General features: G+C 44.8%; 1 protein-coding gene across 1 annotated transcript in view; it reads left to right on the top strand.

The window, feature by feature from the left end:
- LOC118356381 (dynein heavy chain 9, axonemal-like) overlaps window positions 1-27,838 on the top strand; it is a 148,573-nt gene that overhangs the window by 25,916 nt on the left and 94,819 nt on the right. The window contains exons 8-12 of the mRNA XM_035724677.1: window positions 1,118-1,234; window positions 8,028-8,178; window positions 11,001-11,115; window positions 15,918-15,986; window positions 17,607-17,733. Of these exons, the coding sequence (XP_035580570.1) occupies window positions 1,118-1,234; window positions 8,028-8,178; window positions 11,001-11,115; window positions 15,918-15,986; window positions 17,607-17,733 (579 nt within the window). The remainder of the gene's footprint in view (window positions 1-1,117; window positions 1,235-8,027; window positions 8,179-11,000; window positions 11,116-15,917; window positions 15,987-17,606; window positions 17,734-27,838) is intronic.

The raw sequence follows: 27,838 nt of genomic DNA on the forward strand, positions 1-27,838 counted from the left end.
CAGGGAATGGAATGCTGAGAAAGGAGTGACTGAATTATGGGAGAAGGCATTGCAAGAGTATATGAGGGGAAGAGGAGAAAGGAATTGAGCAGAAATCTGCTCTGAGCACCTTCAGACAGTGGGGGGTTAGTTGGCCAAACCTAGAAGATATCACTTTCTAAAAATTCCATGAGTCTGCAATAGGGAAAAAAAGGGGGGGGGGGCAGGTAACAAAGCAGGGTATATACCATGTGTTTCCTACCAAAGGATAAAATAACAACACACTAAATCCTACACACAGGGACATGTACTAAAATGTTAGTGTGGTTGGGTTTGGGATGGAGAAAAATGCTATGCTTTTCTATTTTTGTCTTTTTGTAAGACTATGCATCAGTGTTGTAATGCAATAATAACAGCTAATGATTGCTCAGATTAGAGATTTTAGTTAACCAAGTTTCTTGGGAAATTTGTACATTCTAAGAAAGAGAACACACTTTGGGCTGTCCAATGAAAGGCAATAATTGAGACATGCTTACACTCAAAATATATGTATATATTCACTGTTGATCTGAAATTTAAATTGAACTGGGTGTCTTACAACTTTATTTGCTAAATTTGGCAACCGAAGGAACAATGGCTAGCTGCCGTCTCTAACCAATTAAAGTGTACTTCGAAGAAATCGTGGGAATTCGTTTAATTGGCTTGCTTTTCTTCTAATGGCCAGATTAGTTTGTTTACACTCAAAAAAAAAAATATGGGATTTTGAGTTGGGGGAGGAAGGAGTGTAGGTGGGAATGATAGACTAGCCTCCTTGCTAGCGCTGTTACTGCCAGGGTGGACTTTGGGGTGGTATGAGCTGGCCTTGTGGCTTCGGGAGGTAGGAGAGGGGAGGGGCTCTGAGAGGGAGTGACACAGTGACAGCCTCCCATCTGACTCACTTTACCCTTTTGCCTACTGTCTAGGAAGACAATACTGCAAGAATAGGGTAATTGTCTACATGAGCAAAAACTAATCGATGCCAAGGTGTAGTTTAGAAAATTACAATGAATCCTTGGCATAGCCGATTCAAGGACACAGAATGTAGTAAAGAGCATAGTGGAAATCATGTTTGTCTTCTGTCCACATGACGTCTCTTCAGGAATTCGAAAATGACGTGTGTGAATTTAACCGAAGAGTAGAAGATCTTGACCGAAGACTGGGGGCTGTCTTCAGTCAAGCCTTTGATGATGCCCTTGATTTGGAGCATGCCTTCAAGGTTTGTTCAGTAGGGTGGGGAGTGCAGCTGTGCTCCATTCGCCCCCCACCCTCAGCAAAGGAGGGCAAGGATCCTCTTCCCGCTGTTTTGTTCCTTGCAGAGAGCAATTGTTCCTGTCAGTCCAGTAGAGAGGTATTGTGGGTGAACTAGCTAGGGAAAAAGACTGAGCAGAATCGGGCTTCTCAGGTTGATTATTAATGCTTTTCTAGAAACACAGCGACGTAAAAATACTTTTCAAAAGAGTTTATCTGGAGGTGCCTGGCTGGCTTAGTCAGAAGACATGTATCATATGACCTCACTGATAGGAGGAATTCTTAATCTCAGGAAACAAACTGAGGGTTGCTGGAGTGGTGGGGGTGGGAGGGATGGGGTGGCTGGGTGATAGACATTGGGGAGGGTATGTGCTATGGTGAGCGCTGTGAACTGTGCAAGACTGTTGAATCACAGATCTGTATCTCTGAAACAAATAATGCAATCTATGTTAAGAAAAAAAAAGAAGAAGATAGCAGGAGGGGAAGAATGAAGGGGAATAAATCGGAGGGGGAGACGAACCATGAGAGACGATGGACTCTGAAAAACAAACTGAGGGTTCTAGAGGGGAGGGTGGTGAGGGGATGGGTTAGCCTGGTGATGGGTATTAAAGAGGGCACGTTCTGCGTGGAGCACAAGGTGTTATGCACAAACATTCATGGAACACTACATCACAAACTAATGATGTAATGTATGGTGATTAACATAACAATAAAAATTTTAAAAAAGAAGAGCATGCAACTCTTTTTTTTTTAACTTTAATTTTAATTTCAAGTTAGTTAACATAGTGTAATATTCGTTTCAGGGGTAGAATTTAGTGATTCATCAGTTGCATATAACACCCAGTGCACATTACACCATGTGCCCTCCTTAACGCCCATCACCCGGTTACCCCATCCCACCACGCCTCTCCCCTCCAGCAACCCTCAGTTTGTTTCCTGTAGTTAAGAGTCTCTTATTTTGGGTGCCTGGGTGGCTCAGTTGGTTAAGCGACTGCCTTCGGCTCGGGTCATGATCCTGGAGTCCTGGGATCGAGTCCCATATCGGGCTCCCTGCTCAGCGGGGAGTCTGCTTCTCCCTCTGACCCTCCTCCCTCTCATGCTCTCTGTCTCTCATTCTCTCTCTCTCAAATAAATAAATAAAGTCTTTTAAAAAAAAGAGTCTCTTATTTTGCCTCCCTCTCTGTTTTTATCTTACTTTATTCTTCCTTCCCGTCCCCTTTGTTCATCTGTTTTGTTTCTTAAATTCTGCATATGAGTGAAATCATATGGTGTTTGTCTTTCTATGACTTATTTCACTTAGCATAATACCCTCTAGTTCTATCCACGTCGTCGCAAGTGGTAAGATTTCATTTTTTTTGATGGCTGAATAATATTCCAGTGTGTGTGTGTGTGTGTGTGTGTGTGTGTGTGTGTGTGTGTGTGTGTACCACATCTTCTTATCTATTCATCTGTCAGTGGACATCTGGGCTCTTTCCACAGTTTGGCTATCATGGACATTACTGCTATAAAGATTGGGGTGCAGGTGCCCTTTCAGGTCACTATGTTCATATCCTTTGGATAAATACCTAGTAGTGCAATTGCTGGGTCGTAGGGTAGCTCTATTTTCAACTTTTTGAGGAAACTCCATACTGTTTTACACAGTGGCTGCACCATCTTGCATTCCCGCCAGCAGTATAAGAGGGTTCCCCTTTCTCCGCATCCTCACCAACATCGGTTGTTGTTAATTTTGGCCCTTCTGACAGGTGTGAGGTGTTTTTGTGGTTTTGATTTGCAAATCAAAACCATCTCATTGTGGTTTTGGTTTGCATTTCACTGATGCCAAGTGATGTTGAGTATTTGTTCACGTGTCTGTTGTCCATTTGTATGTCTTCTTTGGAGAAATGTCTGTTCCTGTCTTCTGCCCATTTCTTGACTGGATTTTTTTGTTTTGGGGTGTTGTGTTTGGTGAGTTCTTTATAGATTTTGGATGCTAGTCCTTTGTCTGATAAGACATTTGCAAATATCTTCTCCCATTCTGTAGGTTGCCATTTAGTTTTGTTGATTGTTTCCTTTGCTGTGCAGATGCTTTTTATCTTGATGAAGTCCCAAGAGTTCATTTTTGCTTTTGTTTCCCTTGCCTTGGAGACATGTCTAGCAAGAAGTTGCTACGACTGAAGTCAAAGAGGTTGCTAGGTTCTCCTCTAGGATTTTAATGAATTCCTGTATCACATTTAGGTCTTTCATCCATTTTGAGTTTATTTTTGTGTATGGTGTAAGAAAGTGGTCCAATTTCATTCTTCTGCATGTGGCTGTCCAATTTTCCCACCACTTGTTGAAGAGACACTTTTTTTCCATTGGATACTCTTTCTTGCCTTGTCAAAGATTAGTTGACCATAGAATTGAGGGCCCATTTTGGGTTCTCTACTCTGTTCCATTGATCTATCTGTCTGTTTTTTTGTGCCAGAGCCATACTGTCTTGATGATTACAGCTTTGTAATAGAGCTCGAAGCCTGAAATTGTGATGCCTCCAGCTTTGGTTTTCTTTTTCAACATTCCTTTGGCTATTAAGGGTCTTTTCTGGTTCCATGCAAATTTTAAAATTGTTTGTTCCAGCTCTGTGAAAAATGCTGGTGTTATTTTGATAGGGATTGCATTGAGTGTATAGATGGCTTTGGGTTGTACAGACATTCTAACAGTGTTTGTTCTTCCAATCTATGAGCATGGAATGTTTTTCCATTTCTTTGTGTCTTCCTCAATTTCTTTCATAAGTGTTCTATAGTTTTCAGAGTACAGATCTTTTACTTCTTCAGTTAGGTTTATTCCTAGCTATCTTGTGGTTTTGGTGCAATTGTAAATGGGATCAATTCCTTGATTTCTCTTTCTGATGCTTCATTGTTGGTGTATAGAAATGCAGCAGACTTCTGTGCATTGATTTTATATCCTGCAACTTTGCTGAATTCCTCTATCAGTTTTAGCAATTTTTTGGTGGAGTCTTTCAGGTTTTCTACATAGAGTATCACATCGTCCCCGAAGAATGAAAGTTTGACTACTTCTTGCCTATTAGGATATCTTTTATTTCTTTCTGTTGTCCGTCTGATTGCTGAGGCTAGGACTTCTAGTACTATGTTGAACAGCAGTGGTGAGAGTGGACATCTCTGTCATGTTCCTGACCTTAGGGGAAAAGCTCTCAGTTTTTCTCCATTGAGAATGATATTCATGGTGGGTCTTTTTTTATATGGCCTTTATGATGTTGAGGTATGTTCCCTCTATCCCTACTTTGTTGAGGGTTTTGATCAAGAAAGGATGCTCTGTTTTGCCAAATGGGTTTTCTGCATCTAGTGAGAGGATCATAGGGTTCTTGTTCTTTCTTTTGTTAATGTGGTGTATCATGTTGATTGACTTGCAGATGTTGAACCAACCTTGCAGCCCAGGAATAAATCCCACTTAGTCATGGTGAATAATTCTTTTAATGTACTGATGGATCTGATTAACTAGTATCTTGTTGAGAATTTTGGGCATCCATGTTCATCAGGGATGTTGGTTCTGTAATTCTCCTTTTTAGTGAGGTCTTTGGTTTTAGAATCAAGGGTAATGCTGGCCTCATGGAATGAGTTTTGGGAGTTTTCCTTCCATTTATATTTTTGGGAACATTTCAGAAGAATAGATATTAAACCTTCTTTAAATGTTTGGTAGAATTCCCCTAGGAAGCCATCTGGTCCTGGACTCCTGTTTGTTTGGGAGATTTTTGATTACTGATTCAATTTCTTTGCTGGTTATGGGTCTGTTTAAATTTTCTATTTCTTCCTGTTTGTTTTGGTAGTTTATATGTTTCTAGGAATTTATCCATTTCTTCCAGACTGCCTAATCTGTTGGCATATAATTGCTCATAATATTCTCTTATAATTGTTTATATTTCTGCAGTGTTGGTGTGATCTCTCCTCTTTCATTCATGATTTTATTTATTTGGGTCCTTTCTCTTTTTCATACATCTGGCTTGGGGTTTATCAATTTTGTTAATTCTTTCAAAGAACCAGCTCCTAGTTCCGTTGATCTGTTCTATTGTTCTTTTCATTTCTATAAAATTGATTTCTGCTCTAATCTTTATTATTTCCCTTCTCCTGCTGGACTTAGGCTTTATGTACTGTTCTTTTTCCAGCTCCTTTAGGTGTAGGATTAGGTTGTATATTTGAGACTTTTTGCTTGTTGGGGAAGGCCTGTGTTGCAGGCCTTAGGACACTCTTTGCTGCATCCCAAAGGTTTTGGACTGTCGTGTTTTCATTTTCATTTGCTCCCATGTAGTTTTTAAATTCTTCTTTAATTTTCTGGTTGACCCATTCATTCTTTAGTAGGATGGTCTTTAACCTCCATGTACTTATGGTCCTTCCAAATTTTTTCTTGTGGTTGACTTCAAGTTTCATAGTGTTGTGGTCTGAAAATACGCATGGTATGATCTCAAAATTTTTGTATCATTGAGTCCCAATTTGTGACCCAGTTTGTGATCTATTCTGGAGAATGTTCCATATGCACTCAAAAAGAACGCATGTTCTGCTGCTTTAGGATGTCTATATGGCCCAATGTGTCATTCAAAGCCCTGGTTTCCATGTTGATCTTCTGTATAGATGATCTGTCCATTGCTGTGGGGTGGTTGTTAAGGTCCCCTACTATTATTGTATTATCATCAATGAGTTTCTTTAAGTTTGTTATTAATTGACTTATATATTTGGCTGCTCCCAAGTTAGGGGCATAAGTATTTACAATTGTTAGATCTTCTTGTTGTATAGACCCACTTATTATGATATAGTGTCCTTCTTCATCTCTTATTATAGTCTTTGGTTTAAAATCTAGTTTGTCTGATATAAGTATGGTTACTCCGGCTTTCTTTCCATGTCCATCAGCATGATAAGTGGTTCTGCACTCACTTACTTTCAATCTAGAGGTGTCTTTGGGTCCAAAAGGAGCCTCTTGTAAGCAACGTATCAATGGGTCTTGTTTTTTATCCATTCTGATACCATGTGTCTTTTGATTAGAGAACTGTAGGGCACTTACACTCAGAGTAATTATTGAAAGATATGAATTTAGTGCCATTTTATTACCTATAAAGTCACTATTCCTGTATATTGTCTCTGTTCCATTCTTTTTTTTTTAAAGATTTTATTTATTTTATTTGAGAGAGAGAGCACATGAGAGGGGGGAGGGTCAGAGGGAGAAGCAGACTCCCTGCCGAGCAGGGAGCCCGATGCAGGACTCGATCCCGGAACCCCAGGATCATGACCTGAGCTGAAGGCAGTCGCCTAACCAACTGAGCCATCCAGGTGCCCTGTCTCTGTTCCTTTCTAGTCTTTGTTACTTTTGGTCTCTCTTTCCCACAGAAGAGCATGTGACTCTTGATCTCGGGGTCATGGTTTGAGCCCCATGTCGGGTGTAGAGATTACTTAAATAAATACATAAACTTTTTTTTAAAGGGTTTATTCTGGAATGCTCTCTTTGGGTCTTATCAGTAGGGTGGCCATTAAAAGTGGAGACATCTACTATGGTCACCACCCTGAATCCATGGCTCTGTTGCACCCTGCTGTTTAACCAGTGCTGCCAGGTTGATTCAAGCTGGAGCAAACCCAGAGTAACTGGTTATAGGAGTCAGCTACTAGCAACTAGAATAAGAAGACTGTACCCTTGCCCTTTATTGCAGGGCAGGAGTAATATGGAAGAAGAACAGGGAGGTGGCTTAGGATGATGAGTAGACAAATGGCTGCATAGTGAGTATTCTGAGTGAGACTTGTCATGAGACATGACACTTTTGTAGCACATGATCGACCTTCCGTAAACTACAAAAGAACTTACTCTGTAAAGGCTTAAGGATTAGAACCAGGATTGGTCAGTGGCATTTACCAGGAGGCAGATTTTGGCTATTAAAAGGTGGAATGGACTTCCTTGAGAAGTGGATAAGTTTCTAGTCGCTGGAAATGTCCTCAGGTAGCTTCAGTGACCAGTGGGACAATCATAGAAGAGGCTCAACCCTCAGATGGGTGAGTCTGCGCTATCCTAGGATACCAGGTGACCCAGCGGGTCAGGCTTCGTTAGCCATTGAGTGTAGATGCACACAACCTTTTATAAATAGTGCGGCTCCCTAAATAATATGGGAACACTAGTAGGGTTCCTCTCCAAGCATCTGAACTCATTCCAGAAATTAGTTCCAGAATTAGTTCTTGCTCCCACCCTCAAATTTTAGCCTTCCACATTCTCCCCAATACCCAGCCCACTTAGCTTCTTCACCCTCCACCTCTGTTTTAGGTCTTTTTTTAATGGAGAACTTCACCTCTCTGACATCTTTAGTTTTCTCTTTTTTGGCCCTTTACTCAGATTCTCTCAACACATCAGGGTTTGACAGGTAATTTAGCGGACAGGACTCCTTCCCCTTTAGAAACAAAGGAGAAAGGGGTGCCTAGGTGGCTCAGTCGGTTAAGCGTCTGACTTTGGCTCAGGTCATGATCTCAGGGTCCTGGCATTGAGCCTCGCGTTGGGCTCCCTGCTTCTCCCTCTCTCTCTGCCCCTCCCCCAACTTGGGCACTCACTCTCTCTGTCAAATAAATAAAATCTTAAAAAAAGAAGTAAAGGAGAGGGGGCACACTATGAATATCCACCTATTTATAATTATTGATAGAGTCACAATAACAATTTTTGATCCTCTTCTGTTGGTGGACATATGAAAGAAAAGCCAGGACACGGGATGTGTGTAACCTTAGAAAGGGTGAATCTGTGACTTTTCTTCTCTGTGTCCTCTGCAGCTGCTGGATATAGCAGGGAAACTCCTGGAAAGACCGCTGGTAGCACAAGATGCATCTGAAAAATACTTGCTGCTCATCCAGATGTTCATCAAAGACCTGGATACAGTGAGGGCGATATACAGTCAGCGTGTCCAGGAGGAGGCAGAACTTGGTAGGTCTGTTGCCTGCAGATTTGGATGAGGGTAGTTGTGTTACCAGGAAGGGTGCAACTTGCTCCTCTTATATCTGTGAAATGGCCACGAGAGATCCATGATATTCTCTAAGAAAAGAAAGAGCAACCTTCTTGCTCGAAATTTCAGACCATCTTGGGTAATTGCAGAATTCACTAAACTGTGCATTTCCCTGTGTCTGGGGCTGAGATTGGTGGCCGACCCAGAGCAATGAGGTCTTGCCTGCCTCTGGCTGAGACCTTAGCATATGTAGGAGATGACCCTTGGTCAGTGTTGCCAACGCTGCTTCATCTCCGACATACCTCAGTTCCACGGTAGAGTTTTACATGCCCAAGAAAACTTCCTGATCCCTTCCAAGGCCATGGCAGCCATGCTTCTGGAGGGAGGAACCAGCAGGAGCCTGACAAAGGGTGGCACCACACCGAGGTGTGATTTCTCCATTTTTTATGGCAATTCTTAGGTGCCCTGTCTTATCTGATTGAAAGTCAAACACAAGTCCAGTTCAGCTCTACAAATATTTCTTGAGTCCTTGCTAGGTGTGGACACATTTGTGGGCACTATAGGCAGAGGCAGTCCAGGGTAAGGGATAAACGAATTAATCCTGAAAGGAACACATTAGTATGAACGATATTAACAAGAACACGGAGCAGAAGTAGTGTTCAGCTTGCGTCATAAAGAATCGTTAACGGCATAAGATGGCTTGTGGCTGGGAGATCTGAGGGAGCACGTGTGGAGTAGATGGCCTTGAGCCAAGCCCTGCAAGGTGGGGGGATGGATGGCCAAGGAGAAGTGGCGAAGGCCTCTGAAGCAGAGAATGAAGGAGAGGATGTGGAAGGTGACCGGTTGGACCTGCCTATAGCAGGTGTATGGAGGGAGATCAGGTGAGCCATGGAGTTTGGGGCTAGATTTAGGAATCTGGAATTCATTATTCAGGCACCAGGAACTTCTCCAAGGTTTTTAAGCAAGAGAGTAGCAGGACCACTATGTGGATAAGCAGGTTTCCTAGCGAGGTCATTAAGAACTAATTCCAGGTAGGAGGTCATTGCCAGAAAATCTGTTGGCCTCAGCTTCGTATGGGATCATCGTCATGCCTTCTTCTGGTTCGATACAGAATCTGAAAGCTCACATGCCTTCTGAGGCCTTATTAGTTTTCAACTGCTGCCCACCAAATTATTGTGATGTTTGTGGCTTAAAGAAAACAACACCCATCTTTTGGCTCACAGTTCTGTAGGTCAGAGCCCAGCTTGATGTGCCTTGTTCTCCACCAGGAGTGCCCCAGGGCTGACATCAAAGTGTCAGCCAGGCCAAGTTCTCATCAGGAGGATTTGGGGGGGGGAAATCCAGTTTCCAGTTCCTTTTATTGGGAGAATCCAGTTCCTTGTGACTGTCGGCCTGAGGTCTGCAATTCCTGGGGGTCAGGGGCACTTAGTGACTGGAAGCCAGTCCCCTTCCTTGCCGTGTGGCCAGGCTATGTGGCCACCTCCATCCTCAAGCGGGTAGTGGCACCCTGACTCCTTCTCATGCTTCCAATCCCTGACTTCTCCTTCTGCTAGCAACCAGAGAAGACGCTCTCCTTTTAGAGGACTCACCTAATTAAGTCAGGCCCACCTGGGATCACTTCCCTTTTGCTCTCTAACATAACATCATCACAGGAGTGCTTTCTCATTGTAGCCCGTTGCCCAACACAGTAATGAGAAGAGGATTATGCAAGGGTGAGGGTCGTTAGTGTCATTGTAGAATTTTGCCGACCGTGGAGTTCAGGCAGAAAGTGACTGTATAGATCTGGGTTGAGTATAAGATATCAGGGAGTGGTGGAGTCTGTGGCAAAATAAAGGAAGAGACCACTATTCAGCTTCAGTTGCTAGTTAGAAGCAGTGGCTGATTCTCACCAAATCTTCCAACTGAGATTTATTTTTTATTTTTTTTAAAGATTTTATTTATTTATTTGAGAGAGAGAGAGAATGAGAGAAAGCACGAGAGGGGAGAGGGTCAGAGGGAGAAGCAGACTCCCTGCTGAGCAGGAAGCCCGATGTGGGACTCGATCCCGGGACTCCAGGATCATGACCTGAGCCGAAGGCAGTCGCTTAACCAACTGAGCCACCCAGGCGCCCCCAACTGAGATTTAAAAAAAAAAAAAAAATCTAATTCTTCTTCAATCATGACAACTAATTATTAGCAAAGAAGCCCACTGCATGGACTAAAGGCTATCCAGACTCTGCTAACTCTGGTCAATCCACGTGGCCTGTCTCATAACCTTAGTGAATTCTCATAGAAACCATGGAAATTAAGCAGGGAAGATATTATTCCCATTTTATAGGTGAAAAAACCAGAGGCCCAACGGGATTAAATTGCCTGTTGAAGGCAGGGTTTTCAACCCTGAATGTACAATTGAATTCCTCTCCAGAGCTTTTGGGAAAATACAGACGACCAGGCCCCACCCAGACCGATTAAATCAGAAAGGCGAAATCCGGGTCCAAGCATCAGTAGTTTTAAAGAGCCCCCTAGGTGCAGCTGATACCGCCAGGTGGAAGGTCACTGGCGTGGAGCCAGAAGGCCAGAGAGCGCCGAGCTGGGAACCCCCATCCTCTGACTGCATTTAATGTTCTCCCCAAGGTCACTCCTCTGTACCCGAGCCTACACGGCGATCTCCCAGGAGCTCCCCCATCTCAGTGTGAGCCCAGGGTGACGTTAGCACGTGAAGGCACAGGATGCAAAACGCGGGGTAACTGGGGGGAGGTGTTCCTGGGCAGAGCGGGGGCTGGGGGCCAGGGCCTCACTCATTCTGCCTGTGCTGTGTCCCCAGGGTTCTCATCGGTGCACAAGAACATGCCCACTGTGGCCGGGGGTCTCCGCTGGGCACAGGAGTTGAGGCAGCGCATCCAGGGGCCCTTTGACAACTTCAAGCGCATCTCCCATCCGTGAGTAACTGGTTCCTGAAAGGCGGGTTCGGTTTAGGCTTCAGCTCCTGCTCTGGAATTTTGAGTGTTGGAGAAACGCAACTCACTCAGCTCAGGCATGAAAATTCATCTTCATCTGCATACTCAGCAATAGACCAGCATCTCAGTCCATTTGTGCTGTTACACAGAATACCATAGACCAGGTGGTCTACAAACACCAGAAACATTTCTCAGAGCTCTGGAGGCTGGGAAGGTCCAAGGTCACGGTGCCGGCAGATGTGGTGTCTGGTGAGGGCCCACCCTGGCTCACAGATGGCTTTTCTTTTCTTTTCTTTCTTTCTTTCCTTCCTTCCTTCTTCCTTCCTTCCTTTCCTCCTTCTCTTCCTTTCCTCCTCTTCCTGCCTTTCTTTCTTTTTCTTTCTTCCTTCCTTTTTTCTCTCTTCTGTCTTTTTCTTTCTTTCTTTCTTTCTTTGTTTCTTTCTTTCTTTCTTTCTTTTCTTTCTTTCTTTCTTTCTTTCTTTCTTTCTTTCTTTCTTTCTTTCTTTCTTTCTTTCTTTCTTTCTTTCTTTCTTTCTTTCTTTCTTTTCTTTCTTTTCTTTCTTTCATTTTATTTATTTGACAGAGACACAGCGAGAGAGGGAACACAAGCAGGGGGAGCGGGAGAGGGAGAAGCAGGCTTCCTGCAGAGCGGGGAGCCCGATGTGGGGCTCGATCCCAGGACCCTGAGATCATGACCTGAGCCGAAGGCAGACGCTTAACGACTGAGCCACCCAGGCGCCCCAGATGGCTGCCTTCTTATTGTGTCCTCCTAGGGCAGGAGGTGTGGGGGACCTCTGTGGAGCCTCTACTTAACTTGTATACTAGTCCCTTCGTGAGAGCTCCCCCCCTCTTGGCCTAACCACCTGTCAAAGGCCCCACCTCCTAATGCCATCCCATCGGGGGTTAGGATTTCAACATATGAATTTTGGGGTGAGGGGGCACAAACATTCGGGAGTGAGATCGATACATTTGGACTAATTGGGGGCCCCTTGGTGTCAACTGAGGCTTAAAGGATGACCGGCTGTCTCTTCTTGCTCCATGAGATTGGTTTCTAGAAGTAAATGAGTCAAGCTTTTCAAGCTCTGTGGGGTTCTACCAACACATCTCTGACACCACGTCTCCCCTCTACTAAGGTTGTGGGAAAACAATGAAGCCTGAGTTTCCTAAAGCGTGGTGTGAGGACTCTGCCTATTAGCGTACGCTGGGCTGTTGTTAAATGCAGATTCCTAGGCCTCACCTCCCACGCCAGAATCCGAATCTTGAAGCGGGGTGGGGCCTATGAATCCATGTCCTTAGCAAGCTCCTTGCTGCGATTCCGAAGGTTGACCAGGTTTGGAAACTGTTGGCCTGCTGCTCAGCCGAGCCTGGAAGCCAAGCCAGGTACAGAAGCACCTCAGCTGCTAGAAGGGAGAGACAGAACTGTTTGCAGGATCGCGTTCAGGATGCTTCGAGGAAGGGCAGTCTCTCTGAACCCCTCTTTCTAAAGAACTGTGTCGAGGGTGCTCGAAGGGCAAACAAAACAGAAACAGAGGGACTGACGGGGAGACACTGGTCTCACAGGTGTTCTGGCACCAGGTAGGGCTTTAGGGACGGTCTGGCCCAGGTGGTAAGACTGAACGCTTTCAGAGGCCCGGAAGATGATGCAAGACAGCCAGGATGGGGTCCAATGGGGGTCACCCCCGCCCCATCCGGTGCCGCCCAGTGGAAAAGCAAGACTCAGTATGAGCCATCTGCTGATTCCGAGAGAAGCTGAAAATTGGGAGGTGGATGTCAAGTGGCCAACTTTAGAATTAGCAAGTATCCCCCCCCCTTTCCCCAAACTGCGCACAGATCAGATAAACAGGCCTGCAGGTCAGGTGGGCCCAGCAGGCAATCCATTTGCAACATCTGATGGGGCCTGAGCTAGCTGAGCTCTGTTTTGCAGAGGAAGAAACTGAGGGGAAACAGACAGGCCTACCTTCCCAGGGAGAGCCCAAAAAGAACTGGAACAGTCTGGGGCTCAGGAGTCCCCAGCCACAGGAACCCTGGCCCTGAGTGCTGCTGAGCCCTCATCTTCTCAGACCTGCCCGTGGATGTGGGCTGGCCCAGGGGAGGGGCTGCCGCTGTTCCCCGAGAGAGAGAGAGAGAGAGAGAGAGAGAGAGAGAGAGAGAGAGAGAGGCAGCTGCACTTTATCAGCCGCCAACATCGGTGGCCGATGGCGATGGAAGGGTGGTTAAGAGTGCCCACGCCTGGAGCAGGGATCTGAATGGCACCCCAAAGTGTCTTCTACAGTTCCCCTGAGAAGTCGCATTTGTTTAAAACTGAATTCACAATCGTACTGTATCCTATCACATACACCTGACCCTTGAACAACACGTTTTGAACTGTGCGTGGATTCACTTACACCCAGATTTTTTTTTCTTTTTTTTTCTTTCGTTCTTTCTTTTTTTTTTTTTTTGCTACAAAGTTTTATTTTTTCCATTTGGTCCAGGGCTTGGGCAAGGGCTCCAGGGTGGTTAAAACCTGCCTAGCGGATGCAGGGAAAGATAGATTCAGGCAGAAGCCCTGACACCAGGGGACTACGCGAGAAGGACCCCTCAAGGACACCAGGCTCCGGAAGCTCCTCGGAGTGCTTCCGAGGAGCTTCCGGAGGGGAGCCACCTTCCAAGGGGAAGAGCCACCTGCCCAGCCCAGCGTGGGTGCAGCCATTCTGCGGAGGTGCGGCAGGTGCTCATGGTCTTCTTGAGAAGTTTCACCTGCTCATCTAGGAAGTGGTTCTCCGGGATTCACGGAGGTGGGGGTCTGCGCAGGCAGAACCCAGGGCCGGCGGACCCGGAAGGACCTGGTTCAAGTTCTTGTCCAGTTCCTCGGCAGCTTCCATGGCATCGTAGGTTTTACCCTTCACATCTTAGGCCACATCATTGAAGTAGAAGCCTGGAGGGAGGGAGATGTAGGTGGTCTGCAGGTGTAGGCTGACCAGGCGGCAAACGGTGGCCTCCACGTGGGTGGAGTAAATCTGATGAACCTGGGAGCTCGTGGTTGGTCAGCAAGAAGGAGCCAAGCTCAGGGGATGGCTGAGAAGATGGTTCCAAAGCTTGAGATTGGGAAACAGGTCGGAGGGGGGTGGGAGGCTGGAAGAAGGGGTGGTGCCAGGTCTGTCCCCGGCACACACCGCTGAAGCAGGAGACAGATCCGGGGGCTGCTGGGCGCGCTGCCTAGACAGAGTTTCTACGGTGCTGTAAATGTATTTTCTCTTCCTTATGATTTTCTTAACGTTTTCCTCTGCCTAGTCTCCTTTATTGTAAGCATACAGTATATAATGCATGTAATGTGGGAAATATGTGTTCATTGGCTATTTATGTTATTGGGAAGGCTTCCGGTCAACAGTTGCTATTAGTAGTCAGGGTTTTAGGGAATCATAAGTTATGTGCAGATCTTTGCATGGAGGTTGGCGTCCCTAACCCCCGTGCTGTTCAAGGGTCAACTGTATATACAAATGGGTTCCTAAGAATGTTTTCCATTCCTCACCATGAAGGGAAGTAGAACCTACGGGGAGTGTACATTGACTCCTGTGATTTATCAAACTTCCAGGCGCCTGGCACGGGCCCTGGTGTGGGAAACCATTGTCCCCTCTGGTTGCCTTCTCCTCCAGAAACAAAACTGAGATCTGGGGTTTGGGAGCTTGCAGAAATCCCACAGCTCATGAGGGTAGGGCTGCGGGGGGGAGCCGGCCCACCTGGTCCGAAGCCCTTTCCACGTCTCCTTGCTGCCTGGACAGACACATCTGCTCATTCACCAGGAAAGGGGACTAAGCGACTGGAAGAAAAAAAAAGCCCTCCAGGAAATCCAGTGCTTTCTGTGCAGGCATGAGGGCTTACACTGAAAGCTCAGGAGATCTGGTGAAGAAACCTTGTATCAGTTTAAAGACCAAATAGATTTTTAAAAATCTTCGCAATAAGCTGCTTCATTTTGCCAGCAGAACAAACAAAAACAGACCCTCTGACACTGTTCATGTGAAGGTCCTGAAAAGTGCAGATACTTCACCAATTTCCCCAGAGGCTGGTCTCTTCATTTTGTGTTGCAAAGGAGCATCAAAAGCAGGTAACGGTGCGGGTAACTAACAGTGCCTGCAGCCAGACTCCGCTTCCGTTCCTCTGGGGCTCCCAGCATCCTCATGGAAGCCTCTGTGTGTGTGTGTGTGTCCGTGCATGCATGCACGAATGTGCATCGGTGTGCTCACATTTGGGGGCCTAAGAGGTGGGAGGGGAACCTCGTTTAGACACGTCCATGAGTAATGAGTAGAAGGGTTTGTCATCCCATGTTCTGGAAGGATTTCAGAGAAATGTATGTGGGTGTGTTATTATATATGTATATACACATATATAAAACATTGTTTAATGTTACATAGTTCTGTTACAATGTTATAACGCATAATATTATATAGTTTTTTTTCCTTAAATACAGCAAACACCTAGAATTTTCCTCTCGTGTCTCAATTTCCCTTTCATTGAGATTTTGGAAGGACTTCACTTACCCATGCGTGAGTGGCTGGGCTAGGGGTGGGTGGTGGCCGTGTTCCACCACCCCTGTCACCTGGGGGGCTGCCTGAATTTCAGGAAGTGCAGGTGCCCTCTGGTGGCCGGTGGGTGATGTTCCCAAGGAAGGCGGCGGGCTCATTGAGGGGCTTTTGGAAACCGGCCCAAGAAGCTCTTCAATCTGTTCTTTATAGGCTCCAGTTGGTTACTTAGATCATTCTTTTGACGTCTTCTGAATGCATGCCATTTCTTCTCTTTTGTGGGGATAGTTGCATGGACTCTGCCGAAGGAAAGCGAATGACCCAGAAATATGAAGATACGCTCTCACTGCTGGAAAAGTAAGCAACTTCCGGGATTGCATTGTTCTGCAAATGGCATAGCCGCCCCCCCCCCCCCCCCCCCCCCCCCCCCCCCCCCCCCCCCCCCCGTGAGGCCTTTTGTGGTTCTGGGTTTGTGCAGATTTCCCCCCGGGCGAGGGGCGGGGGTGCTGTGTCTTATGATGGAACCAGGATGTCTGTGAGTAGGGCGCTTCTGGGTCACCGACACAGGGTCTCTGGGGAGGGCAGCTCTGTGCTCGGAACAGACACTTTCCAGGGTAGTTTTGTTGGGAGCGTGAACTCGGCAGAGCTAGAGGAAGTAGGGCGCTCCTCGTGGCACCTTGAGATCGGTGTCACGGAAAATCACAGCAGCTGCTCGCTAAGCAGAATGCAACCGTCTGTGCTGCAGAAAGAGAAAATGAGTTTTAGAAACAGTTCCTGGGTCCTTTCAGAGAAAACATGAGAACGACAATTAACGTGGACTCTTAGTTGTCCCTGCGCTGAAGCCGCGGTAAGTCTTTTGCGGGCACAGTTTCAGCCGCCCACGCTGCCGCGCGGTTAGCAAATCCCCAGTCCGATGATGTCGGCACATCCCCTGGCTGGGCGGCCCTTCAGTGTCTCCCCCCGACTCTTGTCTGTGTCGCGTGAAGCGCCGTCCCTGTGGCCTTCACCCCCCTCTCCAGCCTTGGCCCTTGCCCCCTCCGGCCTCAGGCGTTCCCAGATCCCAGCCCACCCTTTCTCACCTCTGCTGAGAGCGTGCATTTCCCTCTCACTGTCCTACCTCTGCTCATCCTCTGAGACTCGGTCAAGCCTCCCCACGGCCCCTCATCCATGAAGCCTTCCCGGGATTCTCCTCATCGCACACTCAGCCCTGCCATTAGATGCCGAACGCCCTGTCCATCTCTCCAGGATTGTGCTTCTGTATTTTGTTTACCCATGCTCCACAGCATTAGCTGCCTTGACCATGGGGTGTTGATTCATCACGTTGTCCCTCAATCCCAGCACGTGGGAGGGGCTCAGCGTGTAACAACCTAGCGATGGACGTCTTGGGCTGCATGAAGATTAGTGTGAGAGCAAATCTTTGCCAATAACTTCTTCCAATGTTTACTGAGACTAATCACAATTCCCCTTATGCCCTGCAAAGATTGCACAGAGCCTTTCTTTCTACTCTCCTCTGATTTAAGCTGGGCCACGTTTCGAAATGAGGTGTTACCTGCAGGAGCTTACATGCCTGGCGGAGCCACTGACTCTAAGTTAAGAATGGATTCAGAGAGGGGTGCCTGGGTGGCTCAGTCGGTGAAGCGTCTGCCTTCGGCTCCAGTCATGATCTCAGGGACCTGGGATCGAGTCCTGCGTTGGGCTTCCTGCTCAGTGGGGAGTCTGCTTCTCCCTCTCCCTCTGCCCTTCCCCCCCCCTTGTGCTCGCTCTCTCTCGCTCACTCTCTCAAGTAAATAGAAATCTTTAAAAAAAATGAATTCAGGTATTTTACCAATAGTATCTTCAGTTCATGATATACATGTGCACATAAAGATACGTAGATATCTGGGTTATATATACGTTAAGATATTTCTGTCTTCAGTTGGGCATTGCCAGATACCGGGAGGGTGAGTAAGAGGTGACTGTTGTCTCTGGTTCTGGCAGGTACGAGACAAGACTTTATGAGGACTGGTGTCAGACAGTGTCAGAAAAGTCACAGTACAATCTTTCCCGGCCACTCCTGAAACGGGACTCAGAGACGAAGCAGATTGCCGTCAACTTTAACCCCCAGGTAAGTCAGGCAGCAGGAACTTCCTTTTGGGTTCCTGAAGGGACTCCTTTAACTCTACTGATTTCCAAGGCGAAAAGGCTTTTTATAAGAATATGCAGAAGCTGCTGAGAAGAATTTCCACCCTGGATCTCCTATTGGGGATGAATCCTGTGGTGCGGTGTTTTCTCAAGTTGTCCAATGTCCACCTTTTGCTCCACAGTTGGCCAATAGATTTGTGTTGATTTTGCACAACAGAAGATATTGCAAAATAATTTTTTAAACTTTCCTATGTGTGTAATAAGAGCTTTATGATGAACTTGACTTCAGACACAAAGTTAGAATGGCAGTTACACTCAAGATGAACTCATCTGAAAGTTTATCATATTCTAGATAGACACTATCTAGAATTCCAGAAGGTATATTTATTTAAACAGGTAATAGATATTGCTCCCCATCTTTGGACAGATGGGGTAACAGCATTACCATGTAGTACCAAACAGTTGACTCCATCTGCCTTGAATACATGCTACACATGAAGGCCGTTGACTAGACACGGGAGGGCCAATCCAGTATAAGACCCCATTCCTGCCCTCAAGGAACCCACCAGCTAGTTGGGAGCTAGAACCTCAACATGCAAAGTTGTATCTTTATTAGATCATATATGATACGTCACAGAGGAGTAGCTTTGGAAAGAAGACTGTAAATGACTGCTACTCAACTGAGGCAGTTTTGTCCCCCTGGAGATACTTTGGGTTGTCAAATATGGACTGGATGCCAATGGCGTAGGGTGGTGAGTAGATTCTAAGAATGTTGCTAAGCTTCCTAACAATGCACAGGACAGCACCCCACAACCAAGAGTTTTTGTCTGAAAATGTCAGTAGTACTGAGGTTGAGAGAGCCTGCTCTATATGGTCAGAAGAGCAGAAGACCCTTATGCAGCATGGAAAACACAGGCTGGAGAACATGAAAACCAAAAGCTAGTCCATATCCGGAAGTATAGCAGGAAAAAAATTTTCAAAAGTGTAGGCTGCCCCGAGCTAAAAGCAATTGCCTACTTCTGTCTCAATGGCATGATCTCCAGGAATGCAGCATATAGAGAGAGCCGGAAACAGAGCTGATAGCATGTGAGTGTCTTTTGAGAAAATTACAGTTTAAGTAGAACATCAATTCCGACTGGAATAAAAGTCAGCAAAGGGAGTTGGAGGGTCCACTTCTTCACTTGGGTATGACATGAGCCTGTCATTTAACTCACTTAACTCCTTGGCATTATTTTATCAGCATTCACTGTGAGCAATGTTGAATGTTAAATGCCCAAAGTGAGGAGTTTCTGGATTTCCAACTAGGCCACAGTCTAGATGTTATAATTGTAGGAATGCAGCCCTCAGGATGAGACCATATTGAGAATGGACCACTCCTCCTCCGTATACTCCAGAGCAAGGACTCTCTCTGCCCCAATGCACAGCAGGTAGTAGGTGCTTTATAGGTGTTCATAGGTGAGAGGAGGAGAGGAAATTAATACCTGAATTATAAAGTGAGTCAAGGGGAGACAACCAAATGCACAAGTGAAAGAAGAGCTGCAAACATCACTTAGCTCCAGCTTCGAGCCATGTGACAATGGCTGTGCTAGTAAGAATGAATAGAAACATATTCTAGAGGGACATGATCAGATTTGCCCCTTTGGGGCCAGGATAGCAATTATATGGGAAAAATATATATATATTTGTAAATTACTTCTTTAAACTATTTTAAATTCCCTATCGGCATTTAAGTTATTTTCTAGTTTTATCAATCTGTATTTCATTGATCATAGGATGCACTTTTTTTTTTTTTTTTTTACATCTTGGCGTCTCTGAAAATGGCACGTGTTTGTAGCTTAACACACCACATTTTTTTCTTTCTTCTTTAGTTGGACATGATAATGTCCAACTAAATAATAGTGAATCTTACCACTGAAGACATCTTATGATGAAATAAAATACAGTATAAATAATGCTACAGGAAAGATCTTTAGTTATTGTTGCATCCATCCTCAATGGTTCCTTTGGAATAAATGTCTAGAAATGGGATAAAGGATGTTCACATTGTGAGAATTCACATGTGCATTATCAATTTGGTCTTGGAAGATGGAACTCTGTTATTTTCCTACCAGAAAGATATCATCCATTTCTTCAAATCACTTCCAGCCTCTTGAACTAAATATATATATATATAATATCTCAGCATTGTTTTAATTTGTATTTGTTTGACCACTAGTAAAGTGGACCTTTCTCATGTGTTCATTGGGCAGTTATAGTAACTCTATGAATCGCTTGTTCATGTCTTCCTCCCACTTTGGAGTGGAAGTGCCCTCTTTTCCTCTGAATTTGTTAGAATATTTGGGAAATATGTGTCAGATATTAAATCTGTTGCATATGTTTGTTTTTGTATTTTATCAGTTGAGGTGTGCCATTTTATTATATGAATGATACTTTATGCTTATAAATTTTATCTTTTATTTTCTGGTTGTATGTTTGGAAGGGCTTTCTCTGCCTCAGTATTATATAAGTAGCCTCCAGGCTTTAATTTTTTGTTCTCAGTTTTTACATTTAAATTTTTAATATCTATCTTGAGCTTATTTCAAAATAAGCTAGGAGGCTGAGCTCCTTTCCCTGCCGAATGGTTAGCATTTGCCTTAACCCTGAGGAGGGTTGGCTGGGCAGCAGTGAAGCATTGGCCTAGAACCATTGCAGGGAGAGTAAGAGCCCAGGTGTCTCCATGCAGAGGTGGGGTGGAGGGGATCAGAAGGGGGTGGGGAGAATCTATGGCCTGGTATCTGTTTTGTCACCCGTACCTATACACATCAGTCCTCAGAGGTTCAGAGGTAGACAGGATAAATAAACAAAGGGTGTGGGGCACCAGGGTGGCTCAGTTGATTGAGTGTCTGACTCTTGATTTCAGCTCAGGTCATGATCTCAAGGTTGTGGGATGGAGCCCCATGTTGGACTCCGTGCTCAGGGCAGAGTCTGCTTATTCTTCTCCCCCTGCTCCTCCCTGACACTCTCTCTCAAATAAATAAATAAATAAAATCTTAAAAAAAAAAATAAAGGGTGAAGACCAGGATGCCTAAAAGCCCAGCCAAAGGCCTCTTTTTCCATTGGATCACATCTGCTTGGGCGGTTCCACTAAACTTAGCACCCACAGAAGTTCAGAGAGGCCTGGGTGACTTCCATTTCCTAGTATATTAAAATCCAAAGGCAAGATGGCAGAGGAGTAGGAGACCTGGATTTCGTCTGGTCTCAGGAATTCAGCTGAATAGGGATCAAACCATTCTGAACGCCTACGAACTCAACAGGAGATCAAAGAGGAGAGTAGCAACAACTCTCTGAACAGAGAAGCGACCACTTACTGGAAGGTAGGACGTGCGGAGAAGTGAATCCGAGGCGATATTCGGGAGGATAGACGGTGGGGGAGGGGCCTCCGTCGGCCGCTTCTGGCAAGTGCTAGAGCTGCGAGCACAAAATCGGGAACTTTGAGAAGTCGGCTCCTCGGAGGGACGTCGCTCCAGTGGCTAAGCGGGGGGTGGAATCCTCGCGGGACAGTGTGGTCTCAGGACCCTCGGGGTCACAGGAAGACCGGGGGTGCCTGAGTGCGCCAGAGCTCCCAGGTATCGGAGCGGGGAAGCCGGCTGCAGAGACGGAGCCGAGGCGCGGGCTCTCAGCTCGGGGTGGCCATAAACAGTGATCCGTGGCCCAGTCGGGCCACTGCTCCTCCAGCAGGGACCCAACAAGCGGCAGAGCCGGGGAGACTCCCCTTCCTCCCCCGGGAGGAGCGGCGTGGGAGCGCACCGCAGGGATCTGCTGGGTTTGGAGACTCCACACGGGGTCGGGTGCCAGAGATAGAAACGCTCGGTCACAGGCCGGGTGAGCACAGAGTGCGGCCGGAGACCAGGGAGATGGGAGTAACTGCTTTTCTCTGGGGGCACACTGAGGAGCGGGGCCCCGAGTTCTCAGGTCCTCCGGGTGGAGATTGGGAGGCCACCGTTTTCACCGTAGTCCCCCAAAGCTGTACCGAGACCTTGCAGGGAACAAAAGCTCCCTAGAGCAAACCCGAGCAGCTTGCTTAGCCCAGACCGACAAGGGCGGGGCAATTCCGCCTCCGGCAAAGACATTTGGGAACCACGGCAACAGGCCCCTCCCCAAGAAGATCAGCACGAACAGCCAGCAAGCCAAGACCAAGTTTACCGATCAAGGAGAATGGCAGAACTCCAGAGCTAGGGGAATACGGCACATAGAATTCATGGCTTTTTTACCATGATTCATTAGTCTTTCAAAGTTAATTTTTTTAACTTTTTCTTTAATGAATTTTTCTTTTTCCCTTTTTCAACCAACATCTTAATCCCTTTCTTAAACATTTTTATTTTTTGTTATTAGAGTCATATTCTATCCCTTCATAGTAGTTACCCTTGTATTTGGCATATATATATATATATAAGTTCTCTCTTAAAAATCTTGAGATACAGTCTCTTCTAACAGATCAAAATATACCCTAAATCTCTAGCGTATGGCTTTGTTCTAGTCTCCTGCCTGATCACATTTGCTCCCCTTTTTTTTCTTTCTTTTTTTTTAATCCTCTCTTTTTTCAAACACCTTCTTATCAATTCCTTTTTTAAAATTTTTTATAATTTTCATCTTTACAGTCATATTCCGTCCCTTCATCTTATCAACCCTCATTTTGTACATATATAAGTCTTTCTTTCTTTGAAGTTTTAGGAGGCACTTTCTTCTAACAGACTAAACTGCACCCAAAATCTAGTGTGTGACACTGATCTATGCACCAGCCTGATCATATGTGATCATATTCTGTTTTTGTTTGTTTTTATCTCTTTTTTTTCCTCTTTCTTTTTCTTTTCTTTCCCTTTCTTTTCCCCTGGTTTCAGGTCTTTTCTGATTTGTTTAGAGTATATTTCTGGGGACGTTGTTAACCTGTTAGCATTTTGTTCTCTCATTCATCTATTCTCCTCTGGACAAAATGACAAGATGAAAAAAAATCACCTCAACAAAAAGAACAAGAGGTAGTACTGTCTGCCAGGGACCTACTCAATACGGACATTAGTACGATGTCGGACCTAGAGTTCAGAATCATGATTTTAAAGATACTAGCTGGGCTTGAAAAACATGGAAGTTATTAGAGAAACCCTTTCTGGAGAAATAAAAGACCTAAAATCTAACCAAGTCGAAATCAAAAAGGCTATTAATGAGGTGCAATCAAAAATGAGAGCAGTAACTGCTGGGATAAATGAGGCAGAAGAGAGAATCAGCGATATAGAAGACCAAATGATGGAAAATAAAGAAGCTGAGAAAAAGAGATAAACAACTACTGGATCACGAGGGCAGATTTTGACAGATAAGTGATACCATAAGACGAAACAACATTAGAATAATTGGGATCCCAGAAGAAGAAGAGAGAGAGGGGCAGAAGGAATATTGGAGCAAATTATAGCAGAGAACTTCCCTAATGTGGGGAAGGAAACAGGCATCAAAACCCAGGAGGCACAGAGAGCCCCTGTCAAAATCAATAAAAATAGGTCAACACCCCAACATCTAATAGTAAAACGAGTCTAAGAGACAGAAAATCTTGAAAGCAGCTCAGGAGAAGAGATACGTAACCTACAATGGTAGAAACATTAGATTGGCAACAGACCTATCCACAGGGACCTGGCAGGCCAGAAAGGACTGGCATGATATATTCAGAGCACTAAACGAGAAAAATATGCAAGCTAGGCTGTCATTGAAAATAGAAGGAGAGGAGCTCCTAGGTGGCTCAGTCGTTAAGCGTCTGCCTTCGGCTCAGGTCATGATCCCAGGTTCCTGGGATTGAGCCCCACATTGGGCTCCCTGCTCAGTGGGGAGCCTGCTTCTCCCACTCCCACTCCCCTGCTTGTGTTCCCACTCTCGCTGTGTCTCTCCCTGAAAAATAAATAAATAAAATCTTAAAAAAAATAATGTGAAAATAGAAGGAGAGATAAAAAGCTTCCAGGACAAACAAAAACTAAAGGAATTTGCAAACACGAAACCAGCCCTCCAAGAAATATTGAAAGGGGTCCTCTAAGCAAAGACAGAGCTTAAAAGCAGCATACACCAGAAAGGAGCACAGACAACATACAGTAACAGTCACTTTACAGGCAATACATTGGCACTAAATTCATACCTTTCAGTAGTTGCCATGAATGTAAATGGCCTAAATGCCCCAATCAGAAGACACAGGCTATCAGATTGGACTAAAAAACAAGACCCATCGATACGCTGTCTGCAAGAGACTCATTTAGACCCGAAGACACCCCCACATTGAAAGTGGAGGGGTGGAAAACCATTTACCATGCTAATGGACACCAAAAGAAACCTGGTGTGTCAATCCTTATATCAGATGAATTAGATTTTAATCCAAAGACTGTAATAAGAGATGAAGAAGGACACTATATCCTACTTAAAGGGTCTATCCAACAAGAAGATCTAACAATTGTAAATATCTATGCCCCTAACATGGGAGCAGCCAATTATATAAGGCAATTAATAACAAAAGCAAAGAAACACATTGACAACAATACAATAATAGTGGGGGACTTTAACACCCCCCTGACTGAAATGGACAGATCATCTAAGCAAAAGATCAACAAGGAAATAAACACTTTAAATGACACACTGGACCAAATGGACTTCACAGACACATTCAGAACATTCCATCCCAAAGCAACGGAATACACATTCTTCTCTAGCGCCCATGGAACGGTCTCCAGAATAGATCACATCCTAGGTCACAAATCAGGTCTCAACCGGTACCAAAAGATTGGGATTATTCCCTGCATATTTTCAGACCACAATGCTTTGAACCTAGAACTCAATCACAAGAGGAGAGTCAGAAAGAACTCAAATACATGGAGGCTAAAGAGCATCCTACTAAAGAATGAATGGGTCAACCAGGAAATTAAAGAAGAATTAAAAAAATTCATGGAAACCAAAGAAAATGAAAACACAACTGTTCAAAATCTTTGGGATACAGTAAAGGCAGTCCTGAGAGGAAAGTACATAGCAACACAAGCCTTTCTCAAGAAACAAGAAAGGTCTCAAATATACAACCTAACCCTACACCTAAAGGAGCTAGAGAAAAAACAGCAAATAAAGCCTAAACCCAGCAGGAGAAGAGAAATAATAAAGGTCAGAGCAGAAATTAATGAAATAGAAACCAAAAGAACAGTAGAACAGATCAACGAAACTAGGAGCTGGTTCTTTGAAAGAATTAACAAGATTGATAAACCCCTGGCCAGACTTATCAAAAAGAAAAGAGAAATGACCCAAATCAACGAAATCATGAATGAAGGAGGAGAGATCACAACCAACACCAAAGAAATACAAACAATTATAAGAACATATTATGAGCAACTCTATGCCAGCAAATTAGATAACCTGGAAGAAATGGGTGCATTCCTAGAGATGTATCAACTACCAAAACTGAACCAGGAAGAAATAGAAAACCTGAACAGACCTATAACCACTAAGGAAATTGAAGCAGTCCATCCAAAATCTCCCAACAAACAAAAGCCTAGGGCCAGATGGCTTCCCAGGGGAATTCTACCAAACATTTAAAGAAGAATACCTATTCTCCTGAAACTGCTCCAAAAAAGAGAAATGGAAGGAAAACTTCCAAACTCATTTTTGAGGCCACCATTACCTTGATCCCCAAACCAGACAAAGACCCCATCAAAAAGGAGAATTACAGACCAATATCCTTGATGAACATGGATGCAAAAATTCTCACCAAAATACTAGCCAATAGGATCCAACAGTACATTAAAAGGATTCTTCACCACGACCAACTGGGATTTATCCGTGGGCTGCAAGGTTAGTTCAACATCCGCAAATCAATCAACGTGATACAATACATTAACAAAAGAAAGAACAAGAGTCATATGATCCTCTCAACAGATGCAGAAAAAGCATTTGACAAAGTACAGCATCCTTTCTTGATCAAAACTATTCAGAGTATAGGGATAGAGGGTACATACCTCAATATCATAAAAGCCATCTATGAAAAACCTGCAGTGAATATCATTCTTAGTGGGGAAAAACTGAGAGCTTTCCCTCTATGGTCAGGAATGCGGCAGGAATGTCCACTCTCACCACTGCTATTCAACATAGTATTAGAAGTCCTAGCCACAGCAATCAGACAACAAAAAGAAATCAAAGGCATCCAAATTGGCAAGGAAGAAGTCAAACTCTCACTGTTTGCAGATGATAGGATACTGTATGTGGAAAACCCAAAAGACTCCACCCCAAAACTGCTAGAACTCATACAGGAATTCAGTCAAGTGGCAGGATATAAAATCATTGCACAGAAATCAGTGGCATTCCTATACACCAACAACAAGATAGAAGAGAGACAAATCAAGGAGTCGATCCCATTTACAGTTGCACCCAAAACCATAAGATACCTAGGAATAAATCTAACCAAAGAGGCAAAGGATCTGTACTCAGAAAACTACAAAATACTTATGAAAGAAATTGAGGAAGACACAAAGAAATGGAAAAACGTTCCATGCTCATGGATTGGAAGAACAAATATTGTGAAGATGTCAATGCTACCTAGAGCAATCTAAACTTTCGGTGCAATCCCCATCAAAATACCATCTACTTTTTTCAAAGAAATGGAACAAATAATCCTAAAATTTGTGTGGAACCAGAAGAGACCCCGAATAGCCAGAGGAATGTTGAAAAAGAAAATCAAAGCTGGCGGCATCACAGTTCGGTACTTCCAGCTCTATTACAAAGCTGTCATCATCAAGACAGTATGGTACTGGCACAAAAACAGACAGATCGATCAGTGGAACAGAATCGAGAGACCAGAAATGGACCCTCAACTCTATGGTCAAGTGATCTTTGACAAAGCAGGAAAGAATGTCCAATGGAAAAAAAGACAGTCTCTTCAACAAATGGTGTTGGGAAAATTGGACAGCCACCTGCAGAAGAATGAAACTGGACCATTTCCTTACACCACACACAAAAATAGACTCCAAATGGTTGAAACACCTAAACGTGAGACAGGAGTCCATCAGCATCCTAAAGGAGAACACAGGCAGCAACCTCTTCGACCTCAGCCTCAGCAACTTCTTCCTAGAAACATCGCCAAAGGCAAGGGAAGCCAGGGCAAAAATGAACTATTGGGATTTCATCAACATAAAAAGCCTTTGCACAGCAAAAGAAACAGTCCACAAAACCAAAAGACAGCCGGCAGAATGGGAGAAGATATTTGCAAATGACATATCAGATAAAGGGCTAGTATCCAAAATCTATGAAGAACTTATCAAACTCAACACCCAAAGAACAAATAATCCAATCAAGAAATGGGCAGAAGACATGAAGAGACATTTTTCCAAAGAAGACATCCAAATGGCCAATGGACACACGAAAAAGTGCTCCACATCGCTCGGCATCAGGGAAATCCAAATCAAAACCTCAGTGAGATACGACCTCACACCCGTCATAATGGCTAAAATTCACAAGTCAGGAAACGACAGATGTTGGCGGGGATGTGGAGAAAGGGGAACCCTCCTACACTGTTGGTGGGAATGCAAGCTGGTGCAGCCACTCTGGAAAACAGTATGGAGGTTCCTCAAACATTTGAAAATAGAGAGCTACCCTACGATCCAGCAATTGCACTACTGGGTATTTACCCCAAAGATAAAAATGTAGGGATCCGAAGGGGTATGTGCACCCCAATGTTTATAGCAGCAATGTCCACAATAGCCAAACTGTGGAAAGAGCCAAGATGTCCATCGACAGATGAATGGATAAAGACGAGGTGGTATATATACACAATGGAATATTATGCAGCCATCAAAAGAATGAGATCTTGCCATTTGCAACGACGTGGATGGAACTGGAGGGTGTTATGCTGAGTGAAATAAGTCAATCAGAGAAAGACATGTATCATATGACCTCACTGATATGAGGAATTCTTAATCTCAGGAAACAAACAGGGTTGCTGGAGTGGTGGGGGGTGGGAGGGATGGGGTGGCTGGGTGACAGACATTGGGGAGGGTATGTGCTATGGTGAGCGCTGTGAATTGTGCAAGACTGTTGAATCACAGATCAGT

Source organism: Zalophus californianus, chromosome 16 (assembly GCF_009762305.2).
Source record: "Zalophus californianus isolate mZalCal1 chromosome 16, mZalCal1.pri.v2, whole genome shotgun sequence".
Taxonomy (NCBI): Eukaryota; Metazoa; Chordata; class Mammalia; order Carnivora; family Otariidae; genus Zalophus; species Zalophus californianus.